The following is a 25,020-nucleotide window of genomic DNA, read 5'->3' on the forward strand; positions in this document are numbered from 1 at the left end:
TATTACTATGTTGTTACTATGTCATTACCAGGGTAAATACTGGAGGTAGGGTTCCAAATTGTCCCTAGGTGTGAATGAGCGAATGAGTTGTCTGTCTCTGTGTGCCCTGTGATTGGCTGGCAACCAGTTCAGGGTGTCCCTTGCCTACTGCCTGGAGATGGCTGGGATGGGCTCCGGCCCCCCCGCGACCCTAATGAGGATAAGCGGTACGGCTAATGAGATGAGATTATTTTTTTTTTAAGCTAATGTAAGCTTTTACACTATTAGTGCTCTTTCAACCTGTATTACGATATATTACAATTATTTGTACTCAATATTAAATATTACAAATATCTCTACTCTCTATCAAAGAATACATGTATAGTCCTAGTTAGGGATACACCGTACTGATACCAGGTATTTATTTTAATGTAATAGTGGGAAAAAAAACTCAAACAGGAAAAATTGTCTGAAGCTTATTGAACTCCTGAGAATATTGTTAGCTTTTCTTTTTTTTTTTGTCTTATCAGCTAAATGTTTTGCTGCCCTCTAGTGACAAATACAACAGCCACCCAAATCTTGGAAATAAACTGAAGCATTTTAAAGTAAAAACTTTAAAACCTTGAGATCTTTACTCTATATTAAGTGTATATAACTCATTATTTTTGAAAGTATAAAAATAAAGTATGCCACCATTTTGACGATTGGATACTGAATATGACGTGACAAATTTGAGTCATTGATACAATGTTCGTTACTTCTTATATCTGGATCAGTGAACATCCTGTAATCCCAATTATCATAATCGATTTTTTTATTCGTATGGGAAATCTTTCATCAATATGAGTCTACTATTCATTCCAAAAGCCAAGAAGAAAACAGCAGAAACCGAGAGTGTTCTCTGTTTCTCATTTGATTTTGGAATACGAATGAATGGCCGATACTAAGCTTACATTCGTATAAAGAAAAACAAATGCTGTAAAAATATTCTGAAAATAAAGACAGATGTGTGAAAAGTTCCACACACAGATGCACTTTAACTTTGTTTTCACATTTACAGAATGCTTTTGGAATTATTTTCGTTTGTTGCCACAAGCTTAAGAGCACTGTTCACCATTTTTACTCGAAAATTAAACCTGAAATAGAAAACGTGTGTATCAATTTTGGAGACACCATTTTTTAGTAAACACTACCGGGTTTTGTCTTGATTCAATAACTTAATATCAACAATTAAAACAAAAGTGTGATCAACTAATAATGTAATTTAAAAACGCTAAATATATTGTATTTTAAATTAGCTACATGCTTTGAAATGTTAACCTTTGTCCTCAATATTTTTGGCCCAAAGTTCAGAGATGAATTAAAAATTGAAGCGTGCAACTGTTATCTGTTTCCCCCATGGTATTTCTGTTCTTTTTCGTTTTTTATTTTATTGTATTTTGAAATATTTGTACAGTCCTTTTATGCCGTTAACACAACAATGCAGTGATTTTTTTTGTATGGAAGTGTATAATATGCATTTTGTTCAATATAGTATTAAGAAAAGGGGGAAAGACAAAATGGAAATGTGGACAGGGCGCCACCTAGCGATAACATCTCGGTATCGAACGAACACTGCTCAGCACACTGACCGGGATGGGGAAAAAAAGGCATTTAGCGTTCCCTGTGGTTTCTAATTACTTACACACGAATTGACAGCAGCCCGCTTTTTTAATCTAATTTGCAAGCGAGAAATAGTCGCACACTGTGAGACACACTGTTCGAAACGTTCTGTTATCAACAGAACTAGAGAAAATATTCTGCATTTGGAACAGCCTGACCTGAAGCCTACTCAGTGAAAATCTTCATTACATAATGAGTTAATCGTATAAAATCCTTTATAGTCAAATGTATAAAATCCTTCAGTATGAAGATTTAGTTTTTTTTTTAAATTTAAATCGGTATTGGAATCTATTACTCCAAATTTGAGTATGGTAGCAGTCTGGAAAAACCGTGGTATCAACCATCACTAGGCCTAATCATTTTGAATTTCTTTGTACAAAAAAGACAGAAAACCAGTTCACATGACCATACTTTTATTATTTACATTCAGCAAGTGACTCGATTCTTACCGAAATACCAACAAACAAGTACTGCATCGTCCGTCCTTCAGACTGTGTGCTTGGACACCGAGTAGAAATAGCCCTAATCGACACGGCGAAGAACAAAGATGAGGATGCGACGCGGGAAGAAATATCGAGGCACCGACAAAAAGTCAGAAACTACAGACTGGGGAGGGCGAAACAGAGTACACGAAAGTACTACGGCGGCTTAGCAACAGACGGCATTTTGAACTTCTGGAGTTAGGTGGAATTAAACTAGAGACCGACATTAGTGGGCGTAAGCCAGGGGTGCCGAACCCTCGGGCCGCGGGCCAAATCAGGCCCGCTAAGGCATTGAATCTGGCCCACGAGACAACGCCGAGGAAAGCGCAAGACAAAAATGAGGTGTAGGTTGAAATATGTCCATTTGGTGTTGCCAAAGCCAGGTGCCTCTCATAAACACTGTACTTGTATTAATTTATATCTCTCTTACTCTCTCGCTTTTCCCACCTTTTTCCCTCACTCTCTAGCTCACTCACTTTCACTCTCTCTATCTCTCTTTTTCTTTCTTTGTCTTTCTCTCTCGGTCTTTTAGTCTTCTTTTGCACTCTCTTCCTTTTTTTCTTTTCTCTCTCTCTCTTGCTTCCCCCTTCTCTCTTTCTCTCCTTCTCTTTTCTCTCTTTTTCTCTTTGGACTTCTTTTTTTCTCTCTTTCTTCCCCCCTCTTTTTTCTCTCACATTTTCTCCCTCTCTCTCGCTCTCTCTTTCTCCCTTTGTCTCTTTCTTTGTCCCACCCTCTCTCTTTTCTCTCCCTCTCTTTCTCTTATTTCTTTCTCTCTCCTTTTCTTTCTCTGATGAAGGGGTAGGGAAAATAAGCATCTGCTTCTTACTACCCCTTTTCGAACCTATTATGTAACATTATTTTGTTGTTGACCTATTGCTTTTGTTCTGTTTTTATTTTATTTTAGAATAGAATAGAATATACCTTTATTGTCATTGTTACAAAATGGGTTAACATATTGTGACAACGAAATTGGGCATGACACTCCAGTTTCACACATTCACAGTGAGGTAAAAAAGCCAAAAAGATAAAGGAACAGAGAAGATAAGGTTATTTTAATGTTCGGAATAAAGTTTTCATTCATTCATTCATTCATTCTCTCTAATCTACTCGTCCGCCCCCCGAGAGAATGTTTGATCTATCGTGTGCCCCCCCCCCCCGAGTTAAAATGAGTTTGACACCCCTGGCGTAAGCAAATGTATGGAATGTCATGCAGGAGAGGAATACTGTCTGTCGAGCAATCTTTGATTGGGAATGGCTAAAAAAAACTGAAATCAATTCTCTGTTTTCAGTTAGATTGTAACATGAGTCGAGGTGATATAAAAGAAACATTTAAAAAAAAGTCAGTAGTGAATACAAATGAAATTGTAACTAGCGCAAAATCATGATGGATGAGATCCACCCTTTGTGCATTTTCTATGCATTCCAAAGATTCAATCGACCGGTGCTGCTAAAATTTCGCATCCAACATTCGCTAAGTAAGAGTATAAAGAGTCGTGGCGACATAGAACGCAGGACCGACGTAACTCTGAGGGGAAGATGGCTGCCGTTCATATATTATTGAAGTCCTTTCAAGGTTTTTCCTCTTGTAGGTGTTACGTTTGTCGAGGTTTTCATCTGGAAAAACGGAAGCAGTCACACGGAGGTCCCGGTTTCTCGCAGATCTTCATGCTTGTTGCTGCCCTGCCACAAAACACAAATTCAGTACCCAGAGTTTATATTTTCTTTTCAATCAAGTAGCAATAAATATAACATCACAAAAAGAACCTGAAAAAAAAATAGAATGAATGGTTAATGACAAATGCTTAAAAGAGACCTGTCCCCAAAATAACGTTGGACGCTTTGTCATGAGCTCTCTATCTTATCGGTAACCAGCACCAATCATCTCCCTGCTCTGTCTGTTCTCATTTACCACCAACTCTGTATCTAAAGCCCTGCCTTAAAGCCTACGTTTGTCAGATCGTCTGCAAAGCCTACACCCGGAACCAGTTTGTCCGCGGTTCCGACTCTGAACCTGGACCTGTTGGACCCTTCTGCCTTCTCTTCTGCACCGGTCTTCCAGAGTCGTATTTTACCTACTCCAAGACCTGCCGCACCAGTTTAGTTGCCAGGTTTCCTCTTCGTTCCATCTTTCAAGCCATCTTCCTTAAAGATAGTCCCAAATCTCCACATCAAGATTTCTCTTCACTGCAAGACCCTCTGTCCCATTTCCTCCATCATGATATAAACTTTCTTAACGTGACGTAATTGTGGTCCTTGTCTGTTTGATCCGTAACACGCTTTATCTATCAATCATTTAACTATATTTTACATCATTATAACAATCATTTGGTAGTCAATTTAGAACTGATTGCATTCTTTGAATCAAAATATAAAGATATATTAGTTTTTGACTGTTTTTTTGTCTCCCATCCTTCTCTTTCTTACTCTCTAACAACAATACAATGTGTAAATCCTGAGACAAACGGGCATTTTCGTGTGTACATTCTGAAACTGAATTGGACATGGACCAGAAGAGTGAGTTATGAGGGCCTGATGAGACCAAATGAGAGTCTATGCTCAGCCCCCAACTTCCATCTTGCACTTTTAAGCAGCTTCGTCATCGTGACGATAGTTTCACTGCCACTAGTGGCTGTCAAGACTGTTTGGGCCAATGTTTAGCCTGTGCCTCATCTCCTACATTGGTTTTAAACCCATAACGTTCTTGTAAATTTTAGCTAAAGTTCCAAACCGAGATGTACCCAAAGTCAATTGAATGCTGTTCTTGAACACTCTGAAGTTTTGTCCCAATTTGAAATAATCACTGCAAGTGCTACTCACATTGAGTAATCTAAATCGGAACACACTGAAATAGAAGGTTTTTATTATCGCCTGAATTTCTTTTTTGCAATCAAATGCCTGCAGTGTAGCATGGGCATCTTAGCTGGAAAACAAGTGAGACAATAGCTGAAGCCTTACCTGGTATTATATTGTATTTTACACAATTTTCAAAAGGTATATCAATGCATTTCCAAAAATGGCTATTTAGAGACGACCAGTTTACAGCTCTAAAAACTTGCAACCACATACCTGTCAACCTGTACGTTTTTGCCGTACAAAGTAAGTTTATTATGCATTTTAAGACGTGTAAGACGTACAAGCAAATCCGTACGGAAAAACGCAAATTTGTCAATTACAGGTACAATCCGGTATATACCAACTATCACCAAACGGCAAATCAATCAAGTCAAACGAGTTCGCCGCAGTACCCTCTATCTCGGTATCGTTTTTTTCATTGCAAACGAAGCGAACGGTTTGATGCTACTGTGCGCATGCGTCTGCCGCCTGGGGATTTCCCATCATGCATCTGTCACGAGGCGTGGTGGCGTGGAAGGTGACCGGACCAGAACGGAGGCAGGAGGCATGAAGGGAGAACTCAAATGCGTTGACGATCCATAAGTTTTATTTAATAAAATAAAAGTCGCCCAATACTCCGGGGCAAAACAGAACAATACAGAGTTCCTCCGGCACGAACTCAACAGGACATGGCATAACAGACTAAAACATGACAAGGCATAACAGACTAAAACAGGACAAGCATAACAGACCGGGATTGTGTATAAGAGTAATGAACCAGCAACCGCAGAGCCCACAATGCAGCCTTAAATAGCAGACCCACAATTAGTGGAACTGCTTCAGCTGTTGCCCAGAGGGCGGGGCAGACTGGTCACCAAGGCGACCGTGACAGCATCATTCTGTGGTAGTTGTGTAGTGAAAGGAAGTCCGTCTCTATCTAGAAAACCGGCTTTTTCGGCTTAACTCATTAAAGAGAGCCGGCTCTCAAACGGCTCACTTGTTTTGATGCATTATATTACGAATTATGATGTTGTATAAAGAAGTTAAGAAAAAAAGGAAGTATGAAAGGAGAAAATGAAAAACGACAGGTTTGTGGTTATGCCTTTATTCAGTATATTAGAAATGAAATGAAATTGTTTATTGAAGGTATTGTTGGATACATTAATCAAAACATGACACAAAAAGAAAAACTAATGCTGAGAGTGAGCATGGCCAAATATGGTCACCTTACGCCCCCTCCCCTAAGGAAATTTGACAGATCTGTTTCTGCCAACCTTTGCTTAAAGGTTTGCACCGTATTTGCACTAATAACCCGGTCAGGCAAAAAATTCCAAATTTTTGGTATCCTGAAAGAAATAAAGTTTCCGTGCAAGTTGCTGGTAGGTCTAGGCACCCGTAACTTATATCTGTGACCACGTAAACCATCAACACGACAGAACTCAAAAAATTGATCAAAAGGCACATCGATCATTCCATGCAATACTTTGAACACAAAAATTAAATCAAATCGAATTCTACGGAGCTCCAAAAAGTCCAAGTTCAGTCTTTGTAGTCTTTCCGGATATGACCAGCTGTGCATCCCAGGTATCCGCTTCGTATACCGTCGTTGAACTCCTTCCAGTAGGTTAATGTCCTTGAGTAAGTAAGGGTTCCACACAACGCTGTTATATTCTAACCCGGGTCTAACATAAACGCAAAACATTCGAACTAAGAATGCTGGGTTCTTGTTGTAAAAGTTTCTGTAAATGTTTGATGCTATGTTATTGGCTTTGTTGGTAATTTTGGCGATATGCGTGATAAACTTTAAGTTTGAAGTAAGAGTGACACCCAGATCCTTATGTTCAGTAACAACATGCAAATCATGATCATTAATGTTATACAGCGGAACAGAACCATGTAAAAACGACTGTGCTAAGCATTTATGAGATGACAATTGCAGTTGCCACTTTTCGGACCAAAGAAAAACTGATTTAATGTCATTTTGGAGAGAATCAATTGTTCCTGTCACCTGGGTTTTTGGTAAGAAAGCCGACAGTTTAGCATCATCGGCAAAAATTGAGATGTCACTACTAATAATAATGGTCCTAGTACTGAGCCCTGCGGTACCCCACTACAAACTTCCGACCACGCTGAAAGAACATCATCAATTTTTACGCATTGTTTACGATTTGACAAATATGCTGTTATCCATTCAAGCAGTTTTCCCCGAATACCATAGCATTTCAGTTTTTGTAAAAGCTTGTTATGAGACACTTTATCAAAAGCCTTGCAAAAGTCTAAGTAAACAACATGACCAGCCATATTGTGAACAAAAAACATACTGGTAATATTATTCAAATGAGCTATTAAGTTAGTCATGGTAGAATGTCCGGACCTAAACCCATGTTGTTTAAACGTAAAAAGATTGTGCTCCTGTATAAATTTCCATATGGCATCTGAGATAATTTTCTCAAACACTTTACAGACACAGCTAGTCAAGCTAACTGGTCTATAGTTGGCTGCACTTGTTGTGCTCACCCCTTTAAAAATCGGTATGACAATAGCACTAAGCCAGTCCTCAGGCAGCTGTGAATCCTCAAAAGATCTAGAGAACAGGTAAAATAATGGTTCACATAGAAAGTCAGCTAGCTTTTTAAGCAAGAAATTTGGAATTTTGTCAGGACCGGCTGAAAATTTGCTGGGAAGTTTTATCAAGTATCTGTGAATTAACTCCTTTATAAGTTCCACAGAATTTAGAACAGCTGAGGTTCTGCTGGGAAAGTCGGGTGAAACCCCATTGTCACGACCAAAAACACTGGCGAAGTAGGTTAATAAAGTTTTTTATCAATACAGGCCCTAATAGGGTTGTCACAGGCTAAGACCGTGGGAAAAAAAGCTTGCAATTGGCCGAGAGTGGTTTTAATCAAAAGGCCAGAGGATAACGGCCATATTGAACTGATGTGTCTGTTTCTTTAAAAGGAAAATTATGGAGTCAAACAAACTGATTACAACATGGATCGCCAAACAATGCAGGAATGCTTTAAGGCAGATTTTTTTTTTTTAATCTGTCGGCATTATTGTGTGTTTTGGATTAAATATTTCACACGTTTGGATTCACTGGACTCTCGTGAAAGTAACAAGACCATGTTTGTGGGGAATCGTGTCACGAGTGGAATTTCATTGCACTTTTGGGGGAGTTTATAGTTTCGGGTATTTTGTTTCAGACTCATCGTGATGATTCTGTGATGAGCATATTTTGAAATGGGCATCATATGAATCCCAAGAGTTTGAGCTTTCCAAAGATATGTGGCAAGTTATATTTCAGTGACTGGTGACATTGTATTTGTTTATCAAAAGTCCAGCTGCCCACCGGCGGGCCTTCAGAACGTTAAGGGTTAAATAAACCATGTTAAAGTAAGAGATAAAGAGTAAACTTTTAAGACCATCTCGGTGAAGATATGGTTTTTATCTATGAGTATTACAATTAACACTGATAATCTCACTGAGTGGTTTATCTAACAATTATCACACGAGCAGTTAATACTTGTGCTGGTTCTACTACAATGGTTCGTTTGCAGAGTATGTATGAACCAAATAATTGACTAAAATATCTTTTGACTTGACAAAAACTATTATTATGATTTCCTTTTTTGTATAACTGACAGACAATAGTTTTTTGATCAAAACATGATTAATATCATTCGTTGAATCGCAATAGTTTAGGCTATCCAATGATATGTGGAATGAGTTATTTCAGTGACTGGTAACATTGACGTTAAGGAGATAACAGACACACCTTCAGAAAAGGCCGCAGTCCTTCAGGTTGTTCTTGATGATGACATCCGTGACGGCGTCAAAGACAAACTGCACGTTCTTGGTGTCGGTGGCACACGTGAAGTGCGTGTAGATCTCCTTGGTGTCTTTCTTCTTGTTTAGGTCTTCAAATTTGGTCTGGATGTAGCTTGCTGCTTCGTCAAACTTATTTGCACCTACAAAATAGCATAGAATTTTGCAGTAAATGGATTTTTTAGATAATCATTCATCAGAACTGTTCCAAATGACGTTAAATATCAGCTCGTCAATAAAAAACTGGTTCAAAAAACAAACAAAAAATAAGGTGTTTTCCGGTTCCTTTTCAAGGTTTCTTCAGTTTCATCATGTTGAGGTTTTTGAGTTTTTCCTTGCCCTCATGTAGGTTTTAGATCAGGGGATGGTGTCATAATAGTCTGTCGTCTGTACAGCCCTTTGAGACTCCTTGTGATTAACGGCTACAGAAATAAACATGACTCATTTATAATAAAACAAAATGTATTTCTGTTTGCTACATTTTACATGTGCCTTTCTTACTCTGCCAATTTAATGATGAATGAGATGTTCATTTATTTATATATCCGACTGTGCCTCACATGACATCAAACTCACCGCACTTCACTGGTGAAACCGAATCCAACTCATACCTGTATACTCCGGGAAGCAGATGGCGAGGGGGCTCCTCGTGATCTTTTCCTCAAAGAGGTCCTTCTTGTTGAGGAAGAGAATGATGGAGGTCTCGGTGAACCACTTATTGTTGCAGATGGAGTCAAACAGCTTCATGCTTTCGTGCATTCGGTTCTGAAAGACAGGTCGCCAGCCCATTAGCTCAGCTTCTTAAAAAAATCTAAGTATACTAGTCCTTCGCTGTGTTGCGGTTTAGTTTTCACGTTTTGGTTACTTTACGGATTTTTATCGTGCATTGTGTTCAACATTCTGAATGGTTGAACAGTCGCCCCACTTCTTTCTACTTTTGTCCGCCTGTGCATTAATAACATTGCAGTCTAAGTTGTACAAAACAGCTTTGCGTATGCACAAACATTTTTCAATTTCGAGTATCTCTTGAGGCCATCCTGTCAGCCAAACACTATAGACAGACAAAAGCACCAAAAAGCAGATGAAGACGCTTTCTAATGTCAACATAGTTGGACCTCCTGATGTCTTAAAGCAGGCCTGTCAAGGTAATTTTACCCAGAAGCCACATAAGCGTAACGGCTGTCCTTAAAAGATCTGATGAACCGTAACTTATAACTAAATGTTATTGAATGGCATGTCAAATAAAGTAATTACTGCTTTATGTCAAATAATTCATCACACACGGTAAATTTGCGAAAAAAGCGTCTCGACACATTTATCATAAACTACATATAGCAAAACAACAAAATCTTGGACATTTTTAGAATCTTTTTTTTCTCAATTACTCTCATTAGCATTGATGTGGAAATACTGCTGTATCGTCATGTCGAAGGGATGGTAGTTGATGAGCATTGTGGGAAGTGTAGTTTTTGGTCAAAGCACAATTTATTTTTAGGCACATTTTAAACACTCGCGGTGTTTAAAAAAAATGATGAAAAAATGATAAGGTAGGACAAATTTAGCCCTCAGAGTTTGACAGGTTTGCAAAAGGAAGGTAAAGCATTTTGATTTTTCAATAACATCCACATGATGGGCACAAATTATCATCTGAAGTAAAAAAAGTGGATAATTTCCACCCTTTTTTTGATTAAATAATGCAATGTACCAGCAAGACTATTTTCAAAATTATAGTAGAGAAATTATTGAGAAAAAAATAAAAGATTCTTCCCACCATGCTTATGTTCTTTTATCTGTCAAGGCCATGGAACACATAAGGTAGGAGGAAAGAGGAGGGAGAATGGTTGGTGAGTGACTTTTTGCTTATCACTGCAATTTTTTTGTTAGTGTAGCATGAAAATGTTGAACGTAACAAAAGGCCTGTTTGAAGTACAGTATAATCGCCAACCCAAACCCCCTAAAAGAAAAGAGTTTATCCGAGTGAGTCTAAGAAATGCACATAAGGAGCTTGACAGAGGCTGCAATGTTCACACAAGTCAGAAGATGGCGTAGTGAGTAGTAAATTCCATAAGCTGGACAGCGAGATGAGGTTTATTATGTTTACATTGGGACGAATACACTGCCTTAGATATAGGAAAATTAATTCCAACATTGTTTTTTCTCTATGTGGTTAAATTCCTGATCACTGAAAAACTCAGGCAGCACGGTGGCTGAGTGGTTAGCACGTCCACGGCACAGTTCTGAGGTCAGGAGATCGAACCTTCCTGTGTGGAGTTTGCATGTTCGCCCCGTTTGCGTGGGTTTCCTCCGGGCACTCCGGTTTCCTCCCACATTCCAAAAACATGCATGTTAGGTGAATTGGCCGGTCCAAATTCTAACGAGGTGTGAATAAGCGAGTAAGTTGCCTGTCTCTGTGTGGCAACCAGTTCAGGGTGACCCCTGCCCACTGCCCAAGGACAGCTGCGATGGGCTCCAGCACCCCCGTGACCCTAATGAGGATAAGCCTTGCAGATAATGGATAGATGGATCAAAAACTCGGGTCTGATCTTTATTTTTTTACTGACTGGGATGTCAAAGCATCTTGGCAAGTCCCTGGGTAGTTATAATTGCCAAAGAAATATTTTGAAATAATGCATCTCAGCTGAGAAACTAAAATATTTGCATGTCAGTGTAGCAGTGGTATGTTTACCTTAACGTGAGTACATTTTTGCCAAAGTGAAAAATAAAGTTGAAAATATTTTACACTAAAATGGTGGTCTGTGCAATCCTTTGAGACTGTTGTGATTGAGGGCTAAACAAATAAATGGGACTTGACTTTAAAGAAAATTTTGAGGCTGTAAAAAGGGTTTATTCTTTGGTTTCATTAAACAGACGCTGCCCAACTTACGAACGCGAGCTATATTTTGAATGTTTAACGTTTCTATAAGTCATGTTTAAGGCTTGTATAAGTAACCTGGATTGTTTTGTACAGAAAAATAAACATATAATAAAATAATATGCTCTATAAAGATAAATAAAGTTTAACCTACTGTTGGAGGATGGGCTTCAAGAGTTAGGCGACTTCCTCCTCCGGGGGAAAAAGGAGAACGAAAAAAAAGCGATCCAACCATTTTCTCAACCGCATCAAGCTTTCTTATTCCGCTTTCATTTTAAAAGAAACGGCTCACCTCTTCTTTACACTTTACACCAACCATATTGAATGGATGCGCGAGATATTAAACAATAAAAATGTCAAAGTTCTTAGCGTGCTGGAGATACAGTATAGTATGTTTACATACGAACCGCGAAGTGTAAGCAGGTTTCTTTTTTGGGGTGGGTGCTGGTCGAGCTCTCATAGTGCCACATGCCGGTAGCGGCGGAAAGAAGCACTAAATAATGTCCTGTACTCGGAAAAAGGTGCACACGATACAAAATCTAACTTACAGCAATGTCCAGATATTTTTTGACATCCCGTTTTTTGTAAGTCGAATGCTCGTAAGTAGGGGAGTGTCTGTATAATAATAATGAATAAATAATTAAATAAACGTTTGTGCTTAGTGGATTTTGGAAGTTAGTGGAATTCATCTTCGTAAAAAACTGAGGGATTACATGTACTGTACATTTGGAGTAGGTCACCAGGGGGCGCTGTCATCCAATATTGCAAAATACAAGGGCTCACCTCCCATTGGGGCTTGTCGAAGCATTAACCTCATCACCTGTACAAATAATTTAGGTCATGTGGTTCAAACCACTTAAGATTTGAATTCAAAATTAGTTCATCAGCATAAAGGATCGCGCAATTACAAGAAGACAAGCTATTTTCATAGATGGACACACCCTGGCAGCACGACATCCTCACCATTTCTTCATCCTCGGCTAGCACCAGGTCGTAAGCGCTGAGGGCCACGCAGAAAATGATGGCGGTGACGCCCTCGAAACAGTGGATCCACTTTTTTCTTTCCGAGCGTTGGCCTCCCACGTCGAACATCCTGTAATGAAGGATGATAGATAGATGGATAGATAGATACATAGATAGATAGATAGATAGATAGATAGATAGATAAAAGAGATAATACATAAATATCCAATGTAAAGTGTTGATATAGACTGGGTAATGGTTCAGGGTGTGGTTTAATGTGGGCATTTACTCCTCCGGGTGGAGTTAAAGAGCCTCATGGCATGAGGAAGAAATGGAAATGATGCAGAGGAAACGCGAGGGAGAACATGAGGAAGACGAGGTGTTGTTTGTTCAACGCTGCATGGTGGCACTTGAAGACACAAGTGGAAAAGTTGAGGTGAAATTCGATCCCTGTTTAGCATTTTACGGGCGTGCTTTTGGGATGGGGGGCGTCAATAAAAATTAAATAAAAACTCTTAAAGGGACACTTGTGTAGTATCTCACCAATAGACAAAGTTCATAGACCTTTTTCATGGCCAAATTCAAGTCGTTTTTAAGGACTTTCAATGCTAATTTTCCTATTTTTCCAGTACCGAGAAGAAATCCGGTGAGAATCATATTTTGCAGATCCACAAATATATCTGCGATTTAAATATGTGATTTTTAATCTTGCGTGTGCATTCATCAAAACATTTTTAGATCTTGAGTAAATTGCGAATATATTTGTAGATGAGAGAAATTCCTCCCCATACAGGTGTTGGATAAACATGTAGCTTACATGTTCAGTTGCAGGAAGTTCTTTCCATTACAATTTAAAACTGGAAAACACTACTTTCATTTTTTGCATGATCCACAATAAATGGCAATAAGTGATTCGTAATCCTTGCGCTTATTCACATTTTGCAATTCCCTGTTTAAGTGTAGTAAGCACATGTATCCTATGGCACTTCAAAGGACAATCCTGTACAAACTAATGCCAGGAGCCGTTAATTAAGCGGGAAGAATAAATGTAATGATAAAATGAAACCACCACAGAGCAGTGTGAATGTCACTTTAAACCAGATTTGTGAAGAAACACGGCAACAATTTCAAGCATTTACTAGCACTTCACCAACAAGTCAAACACTTTTCAATCCTTGAAAACAAAATAATTTCAGAGGATTTCAAGCACCCGTACTATCTCTGAACAGATGTTGCAGTATTGTGAACTGCAAGGGTCTGCAACCTGTGGCCCCTCTTTTCAGAAATGTAAAAAAATGAAAAAAAAAAAAACGTTTTGTAAAAGGCTTTTAAATATTTTTGGCTCCAGAAACATTTTGTTTTGTCTTGTGTCGGTTCATTATGGCTCTTAAAAATTTTGGTTCCAAACCCTGGTGCAGTGCAACTGAATACGAGTGCTAAAAAGCACAGGACGAATACAAACTACGGGTATTGTTTGCAACCAAAACGCACCATTTTACTTCTCACTGTGGTGGAGAATAATGTCACCTCTCGAGCTGAGGCCCATTTTATGTATAAGAACTTCCAATTTGTTGACTTACTGTATTAAAAAATAATGCATGTTGTTCAAGCATGTTATTTAAAATAAATGCAAATTTCTTGAAATAGAAGTTGAAAAAAATGTCTGTTTATACGATAGTTTGTTTATTTGTGCATATTTTTCAAATCGATTGCTTTTTTTCATGTATTTTTAACCACAGGGTGGCGCTAAATAATACACACTGTCCCTTTAAAGCAGGGGTGTCAAATTCATTATAACTTGGGGGCCACACGATAGAAGAAAGATTCTCTCGGGGTCGGGCTAGTAGATTAGAGGGAAAGAAAAGGAAAGGGAAAAAAATAAGAGAAATAGAGGGAGAGAAAAGTAGAGAGTGGAAAAAGGAAAGAGAAAGAGATTGAGAGAGACAGAGAGAGAGACACAGGAAGTGAGAAACAAAGGAGATAAAAAGAGAAATAGTGAGAGAGAGGGAGAAAAAGAAAGCAAAAGAAAGAAATCCAAAGAGCAGGAAAAGATAAGGAGAGAAAAGAGAAGAGAAAGAGAAAGGGGAGAGCAAGAGAGATAATGAGAGAAAAGAGAGAGAAAAGGAACAAAGAAAAAGAGAGCAAAAGAAGGGAAATACACACAGAGATAGAAAGAGATACAGTACAACAACGAAAGAGAAAAAGAGAGACAGAGAGTGAGAGAAAATTTGAGAGAGAGAGAGAGAGAGAGAGAGAGAGAGAGAGAGAGAGAGAGAGAGAGAGAGAGAGAGAGAGAGAGCGAGAGAGAAAGTGCGTCTTTGTGAGAGGCACTTGGGTTTGGCAACGTCAAGTGAACGTATTTCAACCTGCAGCTCGCTTTTCTCTTGCGCTTCTCTGAGCGTTGTCTCACGGGCCGGATTCAATCCCTTTGCAGGCCTGATCCAGCCCGCGGGCCGGATTCAATCCCTTTGCAGGCCTAATCCGGCCCGCGGGCCGCCTCTTTGACACCTTTGCTTTAAAGTATGAAAAATTTAGTAAAACAGGAATGATAGTACCTGCAATGAGCAACATTATCTGCTGGGGGAACAAATTCGTTTTTTCTTTTCACACTTTTTAAGAGATTGTTGCGCATTGGTCAAAGGAGTAAAATACTAAATTCCACATCACGGGATAAAATTTCAAGCAGAAACAGTTACTGTCCTCATCTACGCGCACGAACGCAGGTCCATTTATAATTTAACGTTCCACCACATCAAAGTCGGCTGTCCATACGTGCTCAGAAAGCGGGTCCGTTCGAATCCCTCACAAGCGCTCGGGCTACGTTTTCTTATCCGTTGCATAAAATCCGTTTTTATAGACGTGGGTGTGAGGGATTCATTTATTGTCTCCTTGTCCAATCATAATTGCTATTGTTATATCATAACTGTTATTATTAATATTATTACAATTGTTGTTATATCATAGGTGTATTCAATAGGGAAGATGGAGGGGTAGAGAATATAAGCATTTGCTTCTGACTACGCCTTTTTTGAACATATTATGTAATATTATTTTGTTTTTGAGTTATTGTTTTTGTTCTGTTTTTATTTTAATGTTCGAATAAAGTTCGAAGGAAGTTTTTGATTGGGCCACGTTCATACCCGTCGCGCTCCAGGGCTCCATGCCCTTACAAACTGTCGTATTTTCCCTTACAAAATACAAAATAATCTTACACCATATTTTTTTTCGAGCGTGTTTATTTATGTAGTTTAACATGTTATATTGTACATGTGTTTCGTTATATCATTTATATTGTTAATTAACATTTTGTTGTGAGATACTGAGTTGCTCGACATGAATGAGGTTTATTATAAAATGAAGTAGCTAGGACGATCACTGTAGAAGGAAAAAAATACATGCGAAGAACAATACATTTTCCTATTCAAATTATTAATTCATTTTCTGCATGAAATTATTGTTGGTAATATACAGATTAAAGGGATAACCACAAACCTGTCGTTTTTAATTGTTTCCTTTCATACTTCCTTTTTTTCTCAACTTTTTTATACAACATAATAATTCATAATACAATGCATCAAAGCAAGTGAGCCGAATGAGAGCCGGCTCCCTTTAATGAGTTAAGCCGAAAAAGCCGCTTCTCTAAAAAGAGACGGACTTCCTTTCACTACACAACTACCACATGAAATCCGATGTTGAATGATGCATGATGGGAAATCCCCAGGCGGCAGACGCATGCGCACAGTAGCATCAAACCGCTCGCTTCGTTTGCAACGAAAAAAAACGATACCGAGATAGAGGTTACCGCGGCGAACTTGTTTGACTTGATAGATTTGCGGTTTGGTGATAGTCGGTGTATACCGGATGGTACCCATAATTGACAAATTTGCGTATCTCCGTACAAATGTTCTTGTACGTCGTACACGTCTTAAAATGCATAATAAACGTATTTTGTACGGCAAAAACGTACAGGTTGACAGGTATGCACGTTACACATTCGAAGGTTGGACTGGAGTGGAAAGGAACACTGGAAGAGACTGGCGGCTGAGCTTAAGAGCGGAGAAAGGGATGAATACATGAAAAGAGCAGGTGATGCGTTTTTAGCGAAAGTGGGTAACAATGAGCTCGGTTTTTGGTTGTTTTGTTTACTTGAAATGCAGCTCTTTGAAGGTGAAGTGAGTCTCCACGATGCCGGTGGTCTTGACGCGAGTCCGCAGCACATCCTGCTGGGTGGGGATGTAATCCGCCTTGGCTATCCTCTCCAAATCGTTCAAGTAACTGAGAAACAGACGAAAGGGAGATGTTAAAGTCTTTGAATAAATGTTGTTTTTGACATGGCCGAATAAAGTATGTGGTTTATGACCTGACTGGATTGTTTTACCGTCTTTTATTTGTCATGGTCCTTTTATGAGCCAATTGTTAATTCTAGGGCTCATTGCAGAACACAGAATTATTTTATTGGGGACATTAACTGCATGATGTGTTTAGGTGCTCGTATTCAAATTTTTAAATGAAATTTTCTATTTTTCTCTCTATGTAAGTGTACATAGACTTACATAGAGAGAACATTGTAACATCAGTATCTCCATTCTCCCGTCTTCCTCCTTCTCCCATCCACCTCTCCCTCTCTCTGTTCACTCTCTTTCTCTCTGTATCTTTCTTGTTCTCTCTCCATCCCCTATCTCTCACTCTTTCTCAAGCACCTTTCTCTCTCATCCGCCTCTCCCGCTTCCTGTTATTTGTCTCTATATCTATCTTCCTCTCTCCCTTTGCACCCACTCTCTCCACTTCCTCCCTTTCTAACCTGTATCTCTCTCCCCCTCCATAATTACCTCATTCACAGATTTCTCTCTCGTCCTCTTCTCTTTCCCTTTCTCATCCACATCCCTCTCTCTCTCTGTCTCTCCATCAGCCTCCCTTATAATCCCTTCTTACCATATTCTCTCTCTCTCTTTCTCTGTCTCTCTATCTTTCTCCCTCCTTGTCTCTCACTCACTTCCTTTTCACCTTCTCTCCCCTTCCTTTCCATCCCCACTTCCTTCTTTTTTTTTCAGTCTCCCTTTCTTTCCCCCACCTCCTCTCGCCCTTAGCTTCTTTCTTTTTTCCTTCATCCACCTCTCTCTCTCACTCCCTCTCAATCTACCCCTCATCCCCCTTCCTAACCACAACCTCTCACCCTTTTCTCTCACTCTCATTCTTTTGTCTCTCCTTCTCTCATTCACACATTTCTCTCTCTGTCTCTCTCTCTCTCACACTCTCACACTCTCTCTCTCTCTCCCTCTCTGTCTCTTGCTACCAGCCTTCTCCCTCCAGCCTCTCTCTTTACCCGTCTGTCCATCACCCTTACCAGCCCCTCTTTCTTTCTCTCTTGTTCACTTCTGTCTTCTCTCTCTCTCAGTCTCCCCCCCTTTAAACCCCAACTTTTTTTCTATTGCTGTTCCCCTCCCTTTACACCTCTTTTTTCTCTCACTCCTTTTTCTCTCTCTGTCACAGCCACTCTCTGCCCCTCTCTCTCTCTCTCTCTCTCTCTCACTCTATCGCTACCTCTCTGTCTCTTGCTACCAGCCTTCTCACTCCAGCCAATATCTCTACCCCTCTGTCCATCACCCTTACCAGCCCCTCTTTCTTTCTCTCTCACCCTCTTCTCTCTTCTCTCTCTCCCACCGTCCCTCCCTTTCAACCACAACTTTGTTCTTTCTCTGTTACCCTCCCTATACACTTATCCTTTATTCTCTCACCCCTTTCCCCCTCTCTCTCTCTCTCTCTCTCTCTCTCTCTCTCTCTCTCTCTCTCTCTCTCTCTCTCTCTCTCTCTCTCTCTCTCTCTCTCTCTCTCTCTCTCTCTCTCTCTCTCTCTCTTTACCTATATTCTCTTGCTATCAGCCTTCTCACTCCAGCATCTTTCTCTACCCCTCCATCCATCACCTTTACCAGCCACTCTTTCTTTCTCTCTCACCCTCTTCTGTCTTCTCTCTATTGCCCTCCCTCCTTTTCCACCACAACTTTTTTCCATCTCTGTTCCCCTCCCTTTACACCTATCTTTTTTTCTCTCACCCCTTTTTCTCTCTCTCTCACCAACCTATCTAACTATCTCTCTCTCTGTCTTTCTCTCTCTATCTCTCTCTTTTCTCATTCTGTCTATTTCCTGCTCTGTCTCTGTAATATACAATACTCATTTTTTATTTTAAGAAACTTTTTACATGCATTTCCTTTTGGCCTATTGTCTATTATACTGAAATGAGAACGGCTTGATTTGTTTTCTTCGATTTTTGTATTTCATAATTTGCTTCTACTTGCATAATAGATACTACAGTTGATTTGTAGTATTGTATTTGGAAGCACTAAACTATTATTTTACAGTGTTAATTTTTGGTATTCGATTTTAAATTGTTTCTATACAGGGATGTACCAATAATCGCATCATACATTTGTATAAAAAATGGACTACTTTCTCTTGGAGAAGTAGAAGAAAAAGCATAGATTTTGGCTTAGTTTATTAAACAATGTCTACCATGAATAATTTACTTATCCATTGTCACACCCTCACAAGTCCATCAAATTGTGAGACAAAATCAGCCTAATACTTAAATTACAGAACCTGGAACAATATCCTCGGCAGCATCCACATCTGTTGCAACACTGGCAACATTTTCAGGTAGTATCAATCATCTTGGGAATCTTTTGAATAGAAAAGTCACGCTCCGATGATGGATGAGGCCGAAAACGAGCCCAACAAAGCCTGACGCCCTTCTCAGGGGAGATGCCACCTGCTCAACCAAGGAGCAAATGTTCAGTCCGTACATAATCAAACTCTCCCGAAGCTGCCATGTTTCAAGAAAATTACATTTTGGAGGACAGTTCCCCCTAAGAAAGGACGTCCCCTATCACTGCTAATAAGAAAAAGGAGCATCCGTGTATATAAATGGCTCATGAATGTTGACATTTTAATGGAAGGACATAGTGTAAAAAACACTTGCCTGAAACTAGAACGCATCTAAAGCTCATGCATCATTGATTCAGAAGGACTCCGCTTTATGGAATTTCTATTGCTGAGTCAACTCATCTACGCTACAAAGCGTCACATTTAAAACAATAGCTTGGTGTTGTGTAGCTTGTCACCGCCTACTTTTGATGTCTGTTAAGCAGTATAGGAAATGGATGCATGGATGGATGGCCATTACAGCTCCCGCACAAAGAAGAAGGGCTCATGTGAACATGTGACTCGACAGTTCCTTCTCAAAGATCCTTTTGTTCGACCAAGCGAGCGACCAGCAAATTTGGTGTGATGAAAGAGGTTGCTGACGTCAAACCATCCTCATCTCATTCCCTTCGAAAACAGAACCTCAGTTTGGCAAAGCAAGCACCATATTGTTCTGAGGAATATGAAAAAAGGATGACTGTGAAGGGAAGAAATGATGAGCGTATTTTTCGGATTATAAGGCGCACCTCAAAAAGCAGGCTTTAGTCAAATAAAATAGAATAGAATATACCTTTATTATCAGTGATACAAAATGAGTTGAACATATTGTGACAACGAAATTGGACGTGGCACTCCAGTTACACATATAGACTGTATAAGATAAAAGATAAAAAAATAGAAAAATAGAAATATAAATAAAAATAAAAATAAAAATAAAAAATAGAAATAAAAAATGAAATAGAAAATCTTTTTTTTTTTTTACAAAACAACTAAAAAAATGAAAAAATAAAAAATATAGATAAAAAGAATTTGCATATGTGTGAACACCAAATATTTACACAAGAAAGTGTGGGCATGGAAAGCAGAAGATATTTAATTTTACTTACAGAAAATAATGTCATATTCAAGAGGCACTATACCAGGGGTGGTGAACAAGTTTGACACAAAGAGCCAAAATTTTTAACTTTGAGAGTCAAAGAGCTACACCATGCACTGACCTGCCATGACAGACAGACACACACAAACACATACAATTAAAAACATATAATTTCCCATAACACACTCCTCTCCTTTTAATACAACACGTATTGTTCTTGTGTTCATTTCAAGGAAAGTGTCCAGCCTCAATACACAAAAAAAATAAATAAATAACCAAACATGAAACAAGGCAAAGAGCCACAGTATATAGAAAATATGATGAGGCAAAGAGCCACATTCTTATTGGCCAAGAGCCAGCTCTAGAGCTACATGTTCGCCACCCCTGCACTAGACTATTCAGGGACGGTGCATGTCCGGTGCGGCTTGTACAAAGACAACATCGAGTTTCATCCTTAAATTTCAGCACATGGGTTTTAATCGGGTGCGCTCTGTAGCGGAGGAGAGTAGTAACAGAGTACATTTATAAAATGAAATGAAAATGAAATGATCTGCATTTCAGGCAGCACGGCGGCGCAGTGGTTAGCGCATGTGCAGCACAGTTCAAGTCATGGGAACCTCCTGCGTGGGTTCAAATCCAGCTCCAGACTTCCTGTGTGGAGTTTGTATGTTCTCCCCGTGCTTGCGTAAGTTTCCTCCGGGCACTCCGGTTTCCTCCCACATTCCAAAAACATGCATTTCAGGTAAATTGGCCGGTCCAAATTGTCCCTAGGTGTGCATGAGTTGTCAGTCCCCGTGTGCCCTGCAATTGGCTGGCAACCAGTTTAGGGTGTCCCCTGCCCACTGCCCGATGATTGCTGGGATGGGCTCCAGCACCCCCGCGACCCTACTGAGGATAAGCGGTGCAGCTAATGAGATGAGATGATCTGCATTTCTATAGCGCTTTTCAAGTCAATGACTTCCCAAAGCGCTTTACAATGTGCTCCACATTTCCCAATAGCGGCCTTGCAGCCATGTAAGGCGCTAACCTGCTTATTGGAGGTATTAGGGGTTCAGTGTCTTACCCAAGGACACTTCGACATGTAACACGGACGAGCTGGGATTCGAACTGGGATCCCTTGATCCCAAGACGAGAGCTCTACCTCCTGAGCCACTGCCGCCCCCCCCCGTTACATTTACCTGAGTAAGTATTAGGACATTTTGTACTTCTAGGGAGTATTTTGAAATCCCTATAATTTTACTTGAGTAATTTTGTGATGAAAAAAAAAAAACGATAATTTTACTCCGCTACATTAGGCAACATTGAATTCGTCACTTCGTTACTTAATGAATCCCCCCCTACGTAAGTACGCGTTTGTCTGTCTCTGCTAAGGCGCATTTATTTTTAGCCAATTAAACATAGCAGCCTACTCACATGACCCTATTAAACTTCAGCGGGGGAAATTTTGTTTACGGATGAAACAGATCGAAAATGTCGCTTAGCAATATCGGCAATAAAAACACAGAAGAGGGAGAGCACCCCTTGGCCTCACATCAAGAGCATGTTCCCCTTAAAAAGACACACCAGCCACAATATAGGATGTCCCCTTTGTTCGAGGTCATGGGATAAGCTTGTTGTTCTACTAGCCGAGCCTGTTAAGATAAGTTTTGGGGCTTTAAATGTGCTACTTTGTACTACACGTGCTTAATTTATTGATTTGATTTATACTATTTTTATTTTAATGTTTGTTAAAACACTTGAATTTACATTGATTATTTTAATCTACTTTTAAATTTAATTTACTTTTTGTTGATTGGATGGACTTTGATCAAAAAAATCAATAAATACGACGTTGTTACAGTTACTCAGTACTTTTTTTCAACTAGTACATTTTAAATTTGGCGCAAATAAGTATTTCAATGACTACTTTTACTTCTACTTAAGTAATATTATTCTGAAGTAGCAGTACTTTTACTTGAGTAAAATGTTTGGCGAGCATGATTATTATCTGTATATATTGTTTGTTAGTGCAACATCCATTGCAGCCTGGTCATCCTGGAAAGGCGATTACCTCCATGTATTCTCTAGGTTTCTTCATTTTCCTCATGCTGAGGTTTTTGAGTTTTTCCTTGCCCTCATGTAGGTTTTAGATCAGGGGATGGTGTAATAATAGTCTGTAGTTTGCAATAATCTGTGGTCTGTGCAGCCCTTTGACACTCTTTGTGATTAACGGCTATACAAAGAAACATGACTTGACTACCCACTCCTGCTCTATAGTACGTAATTTAGGATATTTGGTAGCACCGAATTTATTTTGCTTTGCAAAAACAGTATCCTTGACATAATAGTAAATCACCCCATCCGTTATATCAGTTATTTTTTTGCCATCTTCAAACCTGACTTTAACGCTAATGACTTCAAATCTGTTTGTGCTTTTGAACACGTCTCATTAAAAGTCATTAGCGGGCCTTCTCATCTGGGAAGCACGCTACGTGTAGCAACTATTTTCCGGCGGCAGTTGTTCGGTGAGCAAGCGAACGCATCTGTGTTTACGGCTCACCTCACTTACAGCAACATTACATCATTAGCGAGTTCCTCGTGGCCAGCAGGGAGCTTGTAGAGCTCACTCAGCTTTTCTTTCGCTTGGAAAGTCGCATTCTCGGCTGGGCTTGGAAATCTACACGTTTGAATTAATGACAGGGGGAAAAAAGGGAACATTTCTGATGAGTCTATTGTTGTTTTACATTAAAGAATAGCCCACACCAAAAATATATATATACTTTTTCCTGGCTCTTCTTTTCTGTGTGGCTGCTAAACTGTCTCCTTATCTATTTTTATTGTTATTATAGTTTTAAATGTAATATTTTCCAGACTATAAAGCGCACCTGAATAGAAGGTGCACCTTCAAGAATATGCCTCTGTGAAAGGTGTTTCCATTTATATGGCGCATCGTACTATAAGGCGCCCGAAATTCGGACTAAATTAAGAGATTTTCTTCTAAAAAATGTATTTCATAGGACCTAAATGTTAAGAAATCATGGTTTCACAACTACATAGAATTGATTCATTCATAAATGGTTACCGTATGAAGAACCCTTTAGTTGTAATTTTCGAATCAAATTGGATTTGTAAAGCACTTTTTTACCAATAATATGCCACCCAAAGTGCTGTATCGAAACATTTTGTGTACAATTGATAAACAATACAATACAAATACAATAAAAACAAAATCATTGATAAAACAAATACAATTATATTTAACAAATATGCATTTCTGATTTTATTTACCATATTACCTTTTTGAGAGACAGCACTTTCAAATTTCTGTCAAATTTTGGGTTTTTAAGTGCGCCTGATAGTCCGGAAAATACTGTAGCAATTTTCTAACTGATTTTTCGAGGGACATTTCTTTCATCAAATAAGTATTTTTTTGTCTTTTGTATTATATTATTCTCCTTTTAAAATTATTTTGGGTTTAAAATAAGAACAATAAATCTGGCGTGGAAGCCGAGGACAAAGAACGAGGCCGCATGGCATGGGTGCTCAAGATCGACGATGCCACCATCGAGTTGGGGCTGGTGCACAACTTCGATGCCAGGCTTTCGGGCATCGGGCAGGAGCTTGGGGCAGCAGCCTACAGCATGAAATTAGATTCCTCCCTCCAATTGCAAGCAACCACCCTTGATTTGTCTGGATGGAGTCGTTTGAGCTTTTTGTCTGTATTGGCTATATCCTGCCAAATAATGCTCTTTGTTCCAACTGCCCAACGATATTTGTTAGATCTATTCAGCCCCCCCTCCCCCTCACACACACACATATTTTACTTGTACCATCCTGGTTTTTGTTTACCAGGTCCAACTAAATGACGTGTGCTGCCCTAATAACATTCTCTAACCGTTTTAGCATCCATGCAAAATAATTCAAATATAACAGGCCGTGTGTATTCAATTTTAGTGGGATATTATTACTCAATAAACTAGTAACAAGCAGTAAATTGTCTGATAGTGACTGGCACGAACTATCCATCCATCCATTATCTGCACTGCTTATCCTCAGTAGGGTCGCGGAGGGTGCTGGAGCCCATCCCAGCTATCTTTGGGCAGTGGACACCCTGAACTGGTTGCCAGCCAATCGCAGTCCACACAGGGACAGACAATTTGCTCGCTTATTCACCCCTAGAGACAATTTGGACCTGCCAATTAACCTGACATGCATGTTTTTGGAATGTGGGAGGAAACCGGAGTGCCCGGAGGAAACCCACGCAAGCACGGGGAGAACATGCAAACTCCACACAGGGGGTTAGATCTCATGACCTCAGAACTGTGCCGCATACGGGCAAACCACTGCGCCGCCGTGCTGCCTGGCACAAACTAGTATGGTTTAATTAAAGTGCCACTGGTATAATTTAGTGACTAATTTATGACATTTCTGCAAATGCAACGTTTATTAAAAAGATATTAGGATACAACATGAATACGTTCTTAGGTGGGGATTACAAAGTGAAATTGCCAAATATTAGAGGGATAGAAAGCTAAGGTAATTAGCTAATGCTTTTCAAGTTTTAAAATTACAAAATGCTACTTAGTAATGACTACTTATGTGTAATACACATGCAGATGATTCAAGGACATTAG

At 39.4% G+C, this 25,020-nt stretch overlaps 1 protein-coding gene across 2 annotated transcripts in view; it reads right to left on the reverse strand.

Annotated features, from left to right (window-relative positions):
• Nucleotides 1–2,037: 2,037 nt before the first annotated feature.
• LOC148363994 (guanine nucleotide-binding protein G(i) subunit alpha-2) overlaps nucleotides 2,038–25,020 on the reverse strand; it is a 93,741-nt gene continuing 70,758 nt past the window's right edge. The window contains exons 6-10 of one of the 2 annotated variants that reach the window (XM_088338127.1): nucleotides 16,762–16,890; nucleotides 12,616–12,745; nucleotides 9,392–9,545; nucleotides 8,731–8,923; nucleotides 2,038–3,798 (exon numbers count right to left, since the gene is read on the reverse strand). In XM_088338127.1, the coding sequence (XP_088194253.1) occupies nucleotides 8,733–8,923; nucleotides 9,392–9,545; nucleotides 12,616–12,745; nucleotides 16,762–16,890 (604 nt within the window). In that variant the 3' untranslated portion in view covers nucleotides 2,038–3,798; nucleotides 8,731–8,732. Of the gene's footprint in view, nucleotides 3,804–8,730; nucleotides 8,924–9,391; nucleotides 9,546–12,615; nucleotides 12,746–16,761; nucleotides 16,891–25,020 lie in introns of both variants that reach the window. The other variant, XM_088338126.1, reaches the window with a different exon arrangement.

Source organism: Urocampus carinirostris, chromosome 6 (genome assembly GCF_059441175.1).
Source record: "Urocampus carinirostris isolate Australia breed hairy pipefish chromosome 6, RoL_Ucar_1.0, whole genome shotgun sequence".
NCBI classification, from domain to species: Eukaryota; Metazoa; Chordata; class Actinopteri; order Syngnathiformes; family Syngnathidae; genus Urocampus; species Urocampus carinirostris.